The following is an 11,637-nucleotide window of genomic DNA, read 5'->3' on the forward strand; positions in this document are numbered from 1 at the left end:
GCTCAGTACATTACTACCAAGGTTCGGATCAACTTCAGCCGTCGCACTCGCCCTGGAGGAGAACACCAAGCCTGTCTGCCAAAGCACTTGAATGTGTTTCAGTCACATCATCAGGGAGGGTTCAGTGCATAAAAGGCGCGAGCATCTTTTAACCACTTGGGTGCGTTCCATTTGTGTTGTGAGGCAGTCTAACAAAATGAAGAACACTAACTTTCAGTCAAAAAAAAAAAAATTAAGGCAGTTGTGTGATAAACATTTAAGAGCTTTATTGCAAAAGTACTACACAAGTAGCTACAGTTGCTGAGAATCGTCAGCGCATCCCTTCATTGGTCCTGGAGGTCGGTCTGCAGGTATTTGGAGCAGTCGGAGATCTTCTTCAGGTCGTTGACCCTCACAGTTTCGGAGCACATAGGACAGGTGGGCTCCGCCTCCAGCAGCCTGTGGGTGAGAGTGAAAGCTTGAGCGGGTGTATAAAGGAGGATGGAGCCCTGAATTAAACAGCGCTGACTCACAGGATGAACTGGGAGTAGAGGGCCGGGAACTCGCAGTGTGGACACACACACCAGTCTTCCTTCAGCATGTGACGGCCCTGACACGACCAAAGATCAGAGAGACTCAATGATGGATCCACAATGGTAGACAACCATCAGAGCAGGCGTCTGTGTACCGTGGCGATGCAGTAGGGCAGGTTGTTCTTGCAGGAGATGCACAGCAGCTCATTCTGGGGCAGCTGGAAACCACAGAAGGGACACGGGGTGCTTTCCTCCTCCAGCTCCGAATTATCTGGCCGTCTGCCATCAGAGATTTCATGTGTGAGAACCTTAAGATAAGGGGTGACAGATGAGGACGGCATGTGCCACCTGACTATGGCCTCGATCTTCTTCCTGTACTTGGGGTCAATGTTGTTCCTGTACTCCGGCCTCATTATCATGGCTGCGAAGCTGAAGGCTGAATTCTTCAGTCCAGCTCGGTGACACTCGATGACTGCTGACGTCAAGATGGGAACAACATCTGCAACAAAGCGCCAGGGTCAACACTAGTTTCTGGATATGGCTGTACGATCCGTTGAACTTTCCCCTGAGAAGATCAAGCACAGGCCAACAGACATGAAACTCTGCTTGTGGCAACCGTGGGTGTGTGTGTGTGACCTTTGTGTTGTGTGTCTCTGTGGCTCCAGTTTCCTCCCACAGTCCAAAACCCTGCCTTTTACCGTATACAGCTGGGACAGCGCACCCCAGCTTGTTTCGAGGTCGGGAGGCTCAACAGGATGCGGAGCTCGCCACTAGATGTCACTAGGTTTCCTTACACGGAGCACAACTCACGGGCAGGAAACTTGCTGATGTTGTTGCTGACACGGATGAGCATGCGGGCGCCTTTGAGGTGGTCTCCCCTCTTCACGTGGATCTGCAGAAGACATTTGAAAACCTCAGCTTCCTCTCACTCCGTGCTGACCAAACACTCAAGAAGATCCTCTGAGTATTTTAACCCTGTAGGCACCTGGTGAGAGATGAGGAAGAGTATCTCCCGTGGATCAGACACACATCTGTAAAAGCTATGTGAACCACTGTGGCTGCTGCCTGGTGACAACTAATAAACAAATCTGATGTTTTCAAGCTCCGACATTTTGAAACAGCGGTATCAAAGTGTGGTATTTGATTGACAAAAACAAAAAAAACACGCATGGCACATATCGGTGCTACCGTGTGTGAGGAACCGGCCCTGCAGAGCACAGCTATGGTGGGCTCACCTTCACCAGCAGATAGGAATGCAGGATCATCAGGTTGTTGTTCATCTCAGCAGGAATCCTGATCTTCTGGGCCTGGAGCTCCGTGTACATGCTGAACAGGACGTCGTGAGCATTGCGGTAATTTCCTGCGCGGGGATGAGAATGAGCATCTGTGGTCGGTAACAGGAGGACGTGCGCTCGCACCAGCACACTGGTCTTCCCTGGCGATGATGATGGCCGTGCGAGCGGCTTCTCTGTACTGCTGCAGCGCCATGTAGAGGCGGAAGAGATATTTGGGATCCTGCAGAGAAAAGTCGATGAGTCAGAGAGACAAACCATGAGTGGCCCTTCACCCGCAACTCTGAAGTTCTATGCTGTTTTTCATCCAGCTATCACAATCTCACCCTCACGATACTTGGGACACGATATGATCATATCACCATATCATGATATATTATGACTATTTGACAAATTTCCTTTTGTTAAATCCATCGTAGATTCACTTAACTTAAGAACACAGAGCATCAAGTGAACTTCTGTGACATTAAACAGGACAAATGACTCGACTGGTTCCTCCACCCACAACACCTCTGCTCTGCAGAGTTTCACAACCCCAAACAGAAGCAACTCAATGCTGGTCCTGGCTGATACCTTGGGGACCCCGTCACTCTCTCCCAGGAGGTAATCGATGAACTGATTGGTCAGCGAGGCGTCCTTAGCCTGACCCACCTTGAATGCAACACACAGAAATACATTTCAATATATTATATAGATTCAATACAGTGTCCCACAGAAAGACAAGTCACTGGCCGCATTGCTCACCGCCTCGATGGCCATCTCCACAGCCATGTTGTCCTCTGAGTTTGGGCACTTCATGAAGTGTTTCAGAGCCTGAGTGGAAGTCATGTTTCTCGTGTCAGGAATAATCGGAGTGAAGGAGAAAAAACTGCATTTTCATTGGAACCAAATCTGCCTCACTCCTGAGCAAAGCTAAATCTGGTTCTACTGAAGGCCTGGAAGACATCTCAACCATTTTGTCACAGTTCGCTATTTATATCTGCCACTATAACAGCACTTCCTGGTCCATGATTCATCAGAGCTTCACTAAAATGGTTTGCCATGCCTGCCACGTCACCTAGAGTCTAGCGGTAGTTCTAGTTTGAAGCTGAAAAAGCTCTCACTCTGCTGAACTGTCCACACTTCCTAAAGAACTTCCCAGCCTGCAAGTGTTTCTTCTCAGCTTCAAAGTAGAGAGCGATGCTCTGGTAGTCCTCCTGAGTGGCCTCAGCACCTGCAGGACAGGAATGGAGCGGTGACATTTATACTGAGCTGGAAAATTGAGATTTTTGTTGAGCATTTGAAAACTTGTTGATCGTTAAAGTCAAATTCATGTGCTCATTTGCACAGCAGGTGGCAGTTATGTTTCAGAACTGAGTGGAGCTTCTAACAGAGATAAACTCAGAGCATGGCACATCACCTCACATACCAATGATGTCGGCGTAGACCTCCATCTGTCCATGCTGCTGAGCCAGCTGAAAGGCCTCATCGTTGCACTGAGACAAGACCAGGAAGTGGATGGCAGAACCGTAGTCATTCAGTGAGAGGAAGAACCTGACGGCACGATTTTACATGTCCATTGCGTCGTAACAAGAAGTTGGATCACGAGTGGCATCAGTTGGAAACTTTACCTGGCGACCATCTTGGCTCCATCAATGCTCTGCGTGTCGCGGACGATGCGTACCGCGTCTTCTGGATTGTTCAAATGGTCCAGAAGAACCCGGATGACATTATCCCAGTCCTGTGCGCTCTGATAGGCCTGCGCTGCTTCCTTGTACCTGCATCAGCACATGGGAGCCGTCATGAACACTGTTTCTCTCCCTTTGCTGCAAACACAGAGCTCTCATCTCAAACTGTTGGAACTGAACAAACCCCATCCTCCCAACAATAATACGATGTTTGAATGTTGCAGACTAAGATTTAACAAATGAGCGAAGGACAAGGCGCCATCGAGCAGGTCCACCTTGCTACATCACAGTTGTGCACCTACTTCCCATCCGCCTCCTTGGCTTTCGCATACTGCAGGTGGATTTTCGAGGAGGAGACGTGAGGCAGCAACTCTCCCACTTTGGTCCTGGTTGAGCAAAACGACAGGATCATAGTTGGAGACGGTTGAGGAAATCCAAGCGCCAGCTGGTTCCAGACTCACCAGTTCTTGCAGCGAATGTAAACAGACGCGGCTTTGTCGTAGTACTGTCCTTTTTCATAAAGCTGCGCAGCCTCTGAAAATTGCTGCACGCAGAAGGAAAACACGCTGAGACCTCAGAGAAACCACCCTGAACACTGACCGAGCCCAGACCTTCATGCTCTCCAGAATGGCTCCACATTCTTTCTTCAGGATTCTGCTCGGGTGCTTGATGGCCTGCGTGGCGCCTCGTCTGACGTCGCCCATCCTGATGGACATTCTGGCTACGCCAGCCTGACACGCCTCATCATGCTCCTGGAACTGACAGCAATACTTTTTACATTCTCATTCATCCAGTGTTCGGACACGTTTCACCTTATTTCAAACATCAAACAACAAGCGTGAGAAAAGTTAGAAAAGTTAGAAAAATATAAATCATAGTTAAAATAGTCGACTTACTTTATTATTATGTGTCATGCCTTTCTCGTAGTGAGCGAGCGCGTTCACATAGTCTCCTCTGCAGAGAGACAACAGCGTCAATACATACCGAGTGTAAGGGCAGCAATGATGAGAGGATGAGTTACATGAAATGTGTATCGCTAAACCGTCTTCTTTAGTGATGTAGTGATTGATTTATGAAACAGTAGGACACACACTCTTTGAAAAATATTATGTCCATCTCATTATCAAACAGCAGACACAGTGGTGTCGATGATTAAAAAGAAATCCATGACTAATACAGATGTCAAAGGCAAAACAAACTTGTTTCTGTTCCCAGGGTCAAACTGAGATCCTACTGTTAGCAGGGCTGAGACTTAAACAGGTGAAATTGGATTAGTTCATTCAAAAAAAATCAACTAATACAAATATATCTAACAATATATTTGTTAGATATATTCACTGTGTGTGGATCTAGAGATTTACTGTGTGTGGACCTACAGGATAGTTTCATAAGACTGTATCTAATATATTAGAGCATGTTTAGTTAGACACATTGCCTCAAGCTTGTTTTAAAGGATTATTTTATATCTTGGGGAGGATGATTGTTTATATTGCAGGGGAAAAACCCAGCATATAATATTTGTGGTGGGTAGAAATACACAGGGTGTAGTTTGTGCACTGTGTCTGTGTGAGCCGTAACCTTATGGGGACATTTTTGCCGGTCCCCACAAGGTTAAGCCTCAATTTGTGAAAGAAAGCTTCAAAATAACTGGGTCATTATAACTGGGTTTGGTTCAGAGTCCTGGTTAAGGTGAGCCATGTGTTTAGTATGGTTAGGTTTAGAGTGTGAGGCTGGGGAAAGACAGTGAAACAAAGTGTGTGTGTACTGACATGAACTCCAGATGGATGGCGTATTCTTTGGAAATAAAAGGAATCTGGTCCTCTGCTAGACTCTTGGCTAACTTGAGAGCACTGTCCCAGTGTAGCAGGTCTCTCCTCATCTAGAAAACACAGCATCACACACAGATTACACACTGGAGCAGGGCACCTCAAGCACAACCATTACAATAACTACATTATGTTTATGAAATGTCAAAACATCTTAAAACAGACGATTCATTAAAGAGACCAAAAAATGCACTTTTTGTGGGTTATGAAAAAAACAGAATGTCAATTATTAACTTGTGCAAGATGTAAAAAAAAATACGAAAAGAAGAATTATATGGAGCAAAACCAAGTGCAGAAAACAGATGTATACGTGATTCACCCTCAGCGCTGCAATGGGGCTGCTGGAGGAGAGGTAGAGGTCCTGGGCCAGGTTGTAGTCCCCCAGAAACATGGCCAAGTGCCCTGATAGCAAGTTCCTGTCCTCGATCCCCTTCGAGCACACAATGACATCCATGGAAATGCTTCAGATTACAAAGCTGGACAAACACTGAACTATGCGTCCAAACCTGAGTGAGGGGATTTACCTGGATGCCCTGCAGAGACAGCACCATCCCAACGTTGCCGCTCATTCTGTACACCTGTATGGCCAGCTCAACCTCCATGTGGACCAGACAGGCTTTCCCCAGCTCCACCCAGTCCGAGTCACTTCCCCCGGACTTACACAGGTCACAGGCTTCATGGAACCTGACCACGGGACAAAAATATCAGCATTGTCCATGAAAGTCCATGAATGTCGGACCACCGTCACTGACCGTTTCAGTTTGAGCGCCAGGTCCAGTTGCGTACTGAGCTCTGATGCAGACTCTGATGATGTGCCACTTTGGTGTTTGAGAAAAGAGTGTGTGCTCAGCACCACTTCGCTCGTCTTTCCACTGGCGGTCTGGCAGGTCAGCACACCATTGTACAGCAGCAAAGGCTTCTGGGAAAACAGGAGCGGAGTGCTGCCTACCAACAGCACCTGGGGGCCTGAAGAGCCAAAACACAAAATCTCTTAAATAAAAAAAAAAAATCAACAAACAACAGATCATCCACCTACCATATATGGTGGTCTTGTGAAGGGCATAGGTGTAAACTTTGTCATCATCGTAGGCAACAAACACTCCCCTGTCTGCGTGCCAGTTGTCCCACAGCACTCCAGTGATGGTTGGAGAGAAGTTAGGAAGCTCAAAGCAGGAATCAGACGCCTAAAGACAGAGACCACACTTTCATCACGAATCCAGACAGCATCTGTTCCACCACGTTCACTGAATCATTTCAAAAATAAGAATACACGTTTCAAATGAACGGAATCAAGCATACTTACACTTGAAGGTGAAAGCAAGAAACAGCTGTTCTTGTCATCGATGAAGACCAACCGGGTGCCGTTCAGGTCCGGGAAGATTTTCCTCACCCCCACCTCGTGACTGTAGCTGCTCACAGTCTCCAGATCCTCAACCAGGACAGTCACCACATTACCAGACTGCGAGAGAACAGAGAGAAAGGAATGGAGCACGCAGGTCTTTAAAGCTTTTAGTTTCCAAGATTTCACTGTGTTTAGATGGTTGATCTTCTTACATCAGTGCCATAGTAGAGGAAGTCAGCGGTCAGCGCATGACAAAGGATGCGACCTTTCCTGTCGTCATCTGGAAACAATTTCATCTGCTTTCTCTCCTCATGGTCTCTACCTTCGATCTAAAGTTACAAAGAAATAGTCTTGTCACAGCGTCACAAGGAGACTAGATGACAACGGCATCTTATTGTCTCACCATGTGAAGCTGAACCTTGCCTTCAAACAAAGCTGCAGCGTAGTCAGAATTCAGACACATGCTGACGATCGTCCCCAGGTACTCGATGTCCTTCAGTTTGATAAAACCTGCAATTTATACAAAGTTTTAGGATGCCTTAAAAGTTGTTTTAAGGTGATGGACAGTCATTTGCTCTGTTTGTCCACCTGTTGTGAACCGTTTAAGTCACGACTACTGCCTTAAATGTTTTCATACAGCACATCAGACATGGTGACACAAAGAATTCTAGTTAAACACTCACCAGGCTCTTGTTCGACCAGCACATAGAACCAAGCTCGGTTGTTCATTCCCACTGCCACGTGGTAGGGTCCCACTGCAATGAAAGTGGGCTCAACTTCCACCTGAATGGTCACAGGACTCTCCTGGAACACAGCGATTAGATGGTGTTAGAAAAAGTGGACAGACACATGACCCTAAAACAACAAAATAAAGGTCTATAATCGTACATTTTCCTTCAGTCGCATTAAAAATGAGGGACATTGACAATTTCTCTTGATGGTCCTCTGAGCAGGGATTCTGCTGCAGCACTTTCAGTATCTATAACCTGAGATCAAATGGTTTTAATAAAATAAATACTTTTTAATCTTTAATTTGTTCTGTTCTTTGCCTCACACTCAATGAAAAGGGATAAATGAGTGGGTCTAATGAAATATTAAGTGGCAGTCCGTGAATAGACGTGGACTGAATAATTCCCAAAGCAGGAATGATGTCTGGCAGTTCAGATTTTAAAAAATAGATGGCTCAGTATCTCACCCCTTCCACCTGGTTCATCACAGTCACCTCCAGCAAGGATGTGAGGAAAGCCAGTCGTGTCCCGTAGCTATCTCCTAGAATAGGTAACTTAGTCAGCAGGACATGGAGCGTCCCTCTTTGTGTGGAGACTGCCAACAGCTGTCCATCATCTGTCCAGCTCAGGCGGTCCAGACCTGAAGTGAGGAAAGAAGGAGGAGGTGAGAGAAAACTCTGTGGAGTGCATCCAGCATTCAACTGGCTCACCTTTCGTTTCATCCTCCAACTGGACGACATTGCTGATGTTATGTAGCTCTGACAGCTCGTGTATCTTTACACTGAAACGGAAACACTGGAGTCTGCACCTGGGCTGGCAGATGGCTGAGAAAAACTAAAGTTCTCACCTGTTGTCCCCGCACGAGGCCGCCTTGTTCAGAGCGGATGAGATGGCCACACTGGTGAGATTGTCCTTATGATTCCGTGTCTGGTAGAGCTCCTGCCCAATTTCCCTGATGTGTGTCGAAATGACCACAAAGTATCCATGAGAGAAACCGATGAGGATGTAGCCATCGCCGTACCTGGTTTCAACAAGCACCAGAAATGACTGACTGGACAGTCTGCTGTTAAAGTAATGCTTCGATTTACCAGCTGTGGCTCACGATGCTTCCGTAGTGACGCTGGAAGGTCAATTCAATCCGATTCTCAGGGTCATTGACACTAAAAAGCATCAGGATCTTCTTCTCCACGGAGACACTCACCTGCAGAAAGTTACCAAGAGATTTTCTAAGGTGCTACGGTTCAATTTATTCCCTGCTCTGTTCCTTCATAGGCTACACTTCAACAAATTTAAAAATTCATATTCAAAGCTTTATTTCCCCTTCTCAGTTGATTTATGACAGAACTTACAGTGCTCTCTCCTTGAGAGGACCTTTCATCCGTCTTCATCACTGAAAAGTGTATTTCACCAGGCTCACCACGCAAAGTTGTCTGAAATGATAGGCAGATAGCACCGTAAACTCTTTCACTTCATGCACTAAATATTACCACAGCCTTTTTCAATTTAATAATTGATATCCAAAATACAAAACTATCTGTGAAACCTGTCTGACTGTATCACCCTCCTGGTTACTGATGCTCAGAGTGCTGTCATCACTTCCCAGAGCCAGCAGATTTTGGGCACTCCAGCATCCACAGGTGATTCTTTTGGTGTGTTTACCTGACAAATAGAATGAAGCAGGAGCACAGCAGTCATACAAAACAACTCAATCACTCTACAGTGTGTTAAAATATTTATGCACACCCAAAACTGGGATCTTGCGTGATGTCTGCTGATTGTAGATCAACAAGTTCCCTTTCACAGTGCCAACCGCCAACAGAGGTCCAGTCTTTGACCACAAGATGATAGACATCTGATCTCTGCACAAACAAATACGTCACTCAGTTGAATTCTTCGGTGCAGAACAAATTCTATTGACAAATCTATGGAGTAGAGCTCGGAAGGAAACAATCAACCAATGAGTTGAAGTTGAAGTAAATATAAAATATGCAACAATCTATGAACTATTCATGTCTTTGAAAAGGCCCGGTCTCCCCCCAGAAAACAGAACTAGCATCTATTGTACCCAATTCTGTTTTATAGTGCAATTCCATCCTCATATTTTAGTCACCCACTTTCATACAAGCCGCAATCTTTACCTCATTCCACTGTCTATTTGGGATGTTTTATTCACACTGGCATCCCAGAGAAAAATGGAGCTGGATTTGGCAGCAATCACAGCTAAAATGTCCCCATCTTTGTCCCAGTCCATTCCCACACATCGTCTAGAAGTGAGAAAAGAAAACAGATGCGTTAAAGAGTGGTTACAGGAGACGCACACCTCCCAAACAACACACTAACAACACACTAACCCCGGCAGGTTGAGCTCACTCTGTCTGTGGCCATGTCGATCGAACACTTTGACAGTGTTGTCCTGCCTGAAGAGAAATAGGTAACAAATTACTTGAGAGGACACTGCTGTTTAACATCTATCACCTAAATAGCTGACTCACCCAGCAACTGCGATGTAGTTTCCAAGGCTTTTCTGCCACTTATATAGCAGACTGGACCCAGACCAGGCTTTATCAGCGAGGATAAAGACACTCTGCGGACACAGGTAATTCAACTGTTGTGATGAACTTAAAGATCATTTTCTACTGACGTCGACTGAATAGTTCTGTCCAGTGTCTCAAAAAAGGGCTTTTTTTTATTAGGTAAACCCGTTGCTAGTTGACGGCAGTAGTTAGCATGTAGCTTGCTGATAGCGGTGTGCTTTAACACGAAGTTAAAATGAAAAAAACAAAACAAAGTAAGTGTTTTTTGTACGTTATAAAACTGCATACCTTCATCTCGGCAATTGTTTGACATTTAGTTTAAAGTTACGAGGTCCTGTTTCAGTGGATTCTCAGAGATGAGCAGCAACATGTATCCCATAATGCTTTGCGCGGACGCGTCTGAAGTCAGTCTCCTAGCAACAGCAGCAGCCAATGAACTGAGTGTATCGAGAGGAAAGATTCTAGTCAATTTATGGAATGAAAATGAACCACAATTGTTTTTAACCTTATATAGCCATTCCCAACATAATAATTTGCATCGCAGTCGGCAAACTAATCGTATTTAAAAACGCAAGGTGTTGTTTTAATGGTTAGTGAAGGACCAGATATTTCGATTTGAAAGGCCTTGATTTTTTTTCTTCATTCATGGTGAGTCTATATATTTCTAGGCATTTTTTCCACGTTCTTTAGGTCCTCTCCACTATTGCTAAAATTTGCCATCTGCAAGCGATGTTCTGACACCCCGCAGATATCATTAATATATAGTATGGAAAATTTGGGCCCTTGAACTGAGCCTTGAGGGACCCCAGAAGGTGCAGGGTCAACAGTGTGCATGAGTGAATAAATGAATTACAATGAGCAAAAGAGCTCCGTCAGTGATGAAGGAGTGAAGCGTGGACTGAATAACGGTTGTTGCAGACAGCTCATCCTGGTCAGGTGATGAAAGGGATGATTTTAAGGTCATAGTGTGAGAAAAAGAGTCTTCTTCACCACAATGAAACTGACATCCTGGTGGATCAATGTTTCTGTTGAACCAACTGTTATTGCCAAGGTTTTCAGGAGTTAGGGTGTAAGGTGGTTGGGTCTGGTTCGGTCAACAGCTGTAAAATTAACCTCAAGAGGCCCCGAGCCATTTAAAAATAAAAAAAACAAACCAAATTGCAATGGTCTTCTTGCTTGGATTTCATTTCCATGTAAAGATGGAGAACACCTCCTCTAGCTCTTTATGCTTCACCGTGAAGATTATTTTCCCTGCACCCAGCCAGGAACTGTAGTACTGGAGTGAAGATCAGCGTGTGACTCAAATATTTGGCGCCAAGGTCACAGAGGGCGATCTGCTGACTGAAATTTCATTAAGATGCAAAAGAGAGCATCTGTTTTCATATTAATGTTTCACAGCTTTAAAGACAGGAGGTGACCAACGTGTGTCAGCTGCCACCTTCAAAGTTAAAGCAATTGAAAGATTTCCTGTGTTCTCCCCTCCATGTCCAGCTGAGCTTGGTCTGTTAATGGTGCACACCTGGAACTGAATCAATAATCTACCTGCTCTTATACTCTGTTGTTCAGAGAGTCCAGACAGATAAAGCAGAAAAAAAATCATTCTTATGTTGACATATCATGGACTAATGGCTGTAAAACTACATTTGGTTCAACCTAACAGCAGTTTGTGCAGCTAAATAAGAAGCTTTTGTCTAAGGTTATCCATGACATGCTTGTGTTATATGAGGCATGCACTC

General features: G+C 45.2%; 1 protein-coding gene across 1 annotated transcript; it reads right to left on the reverse strand.

Moving 5' to 3' along the window:
• Nucleotides 1-241: 241 nt before the first annotated feature.
• On the reverse strand, nucleotides 242-10,291 carry LOC128753795 (WD repeat-containing protein 19-like). Its single transcript, XM_053855880.1, has 36 exons — nucleotides 10,190-10,291; nucleotides 9,860-9,951; nucleotides 9,719-9,784; nucleotides 9,506-9,631; nucleotides 9,111-9,226; nucleotides 8,911-9,026; nucleotides 8,717-8,797; nucleotides 8,456-8,568; nucleotides 8,215-8,388; nucleotides 8,078-8,148; nucleotides 7,835-8,007; nucleotides 7,323-7,443; nucleotides 7,043-7,149; nucleotides 6,852-6,968; nucleotides 6,601-6,756; nucleotides 6,334-6,481; nucleotides 6,050-6,263; nucleotides 5,822-5,981; nucleotides 5,617-5,727; nucleotides 5,241-5,350; nucleotides 4,368-4,425; nucleotides 4,083-4,229; nucleotides 3,933-4,015; nucleotides 3,774-3,857; nucleotides 3,415-3,561; nucleotides 3,213-3,337; nucleotides 2,908-3,017; nucleotides 2,549-2,617; nucleotides 2,378-2,455; nucleotides 1,931-2,027; nucleotides 1,748-1,872; nucleotides 1,323-1,404; nucleotides 861-1,011; nucleotides 668-791; nucleotides 513-589; nucleotides 242-438 (listed from the first exon to the last, which is right to left on the reverse strand). Exons 1-36 carry the CDS (start codon nucleotides 10,193-10,195, stop codon nucleotides 324-326), a joined length of 4,050 nt encoding a protein of 1,349 aa, XP_053711855.1. The 5' UTR covers nucleotides 10,196-10,291; the 3' UTR covers nucleotides 242-323.
• Between the last annotated feature and the right edge of the window lie 1,346 nt (nucleotides 10,292-11,637).

Source organism: Synchiropus splendidus, chromosome 2, assembly GCF_027744825.2.
Source record: "Synchiropus splendidus isolate RoL2022-P1 chromosome 2, RoL_Sspl_1.0, whole genome shotgun sequence".
Classification (NCBI taxonomy): domain Eukaryota; kingdom Metazoa; phylum Chordata; class Actinopteri; order Syngnathiformes; family Callionymidae; genus Synchiropus; species Synchiropus splendidus.

Bases quoted from the DNA above. Each gene is read 5' to 3' on its own strand.
- LOC128753795 (XM_053855880.1), bottom strand. The intron at 8,008-8,077 runs GTGAGCCAGTTG...TCCTCACTTCAG, and splicing joins GTTGGAGGATGAAACGAAAG to GTCTGGACCGCCTGAGCTGG. The intron at 6,264-6,333 runs GTAGGTGGATGA...TTGGCTCTTCAG, and splicing joins TCACAAGACCACCATATATG to GCCCCCAGGTGCTGTTGGTA.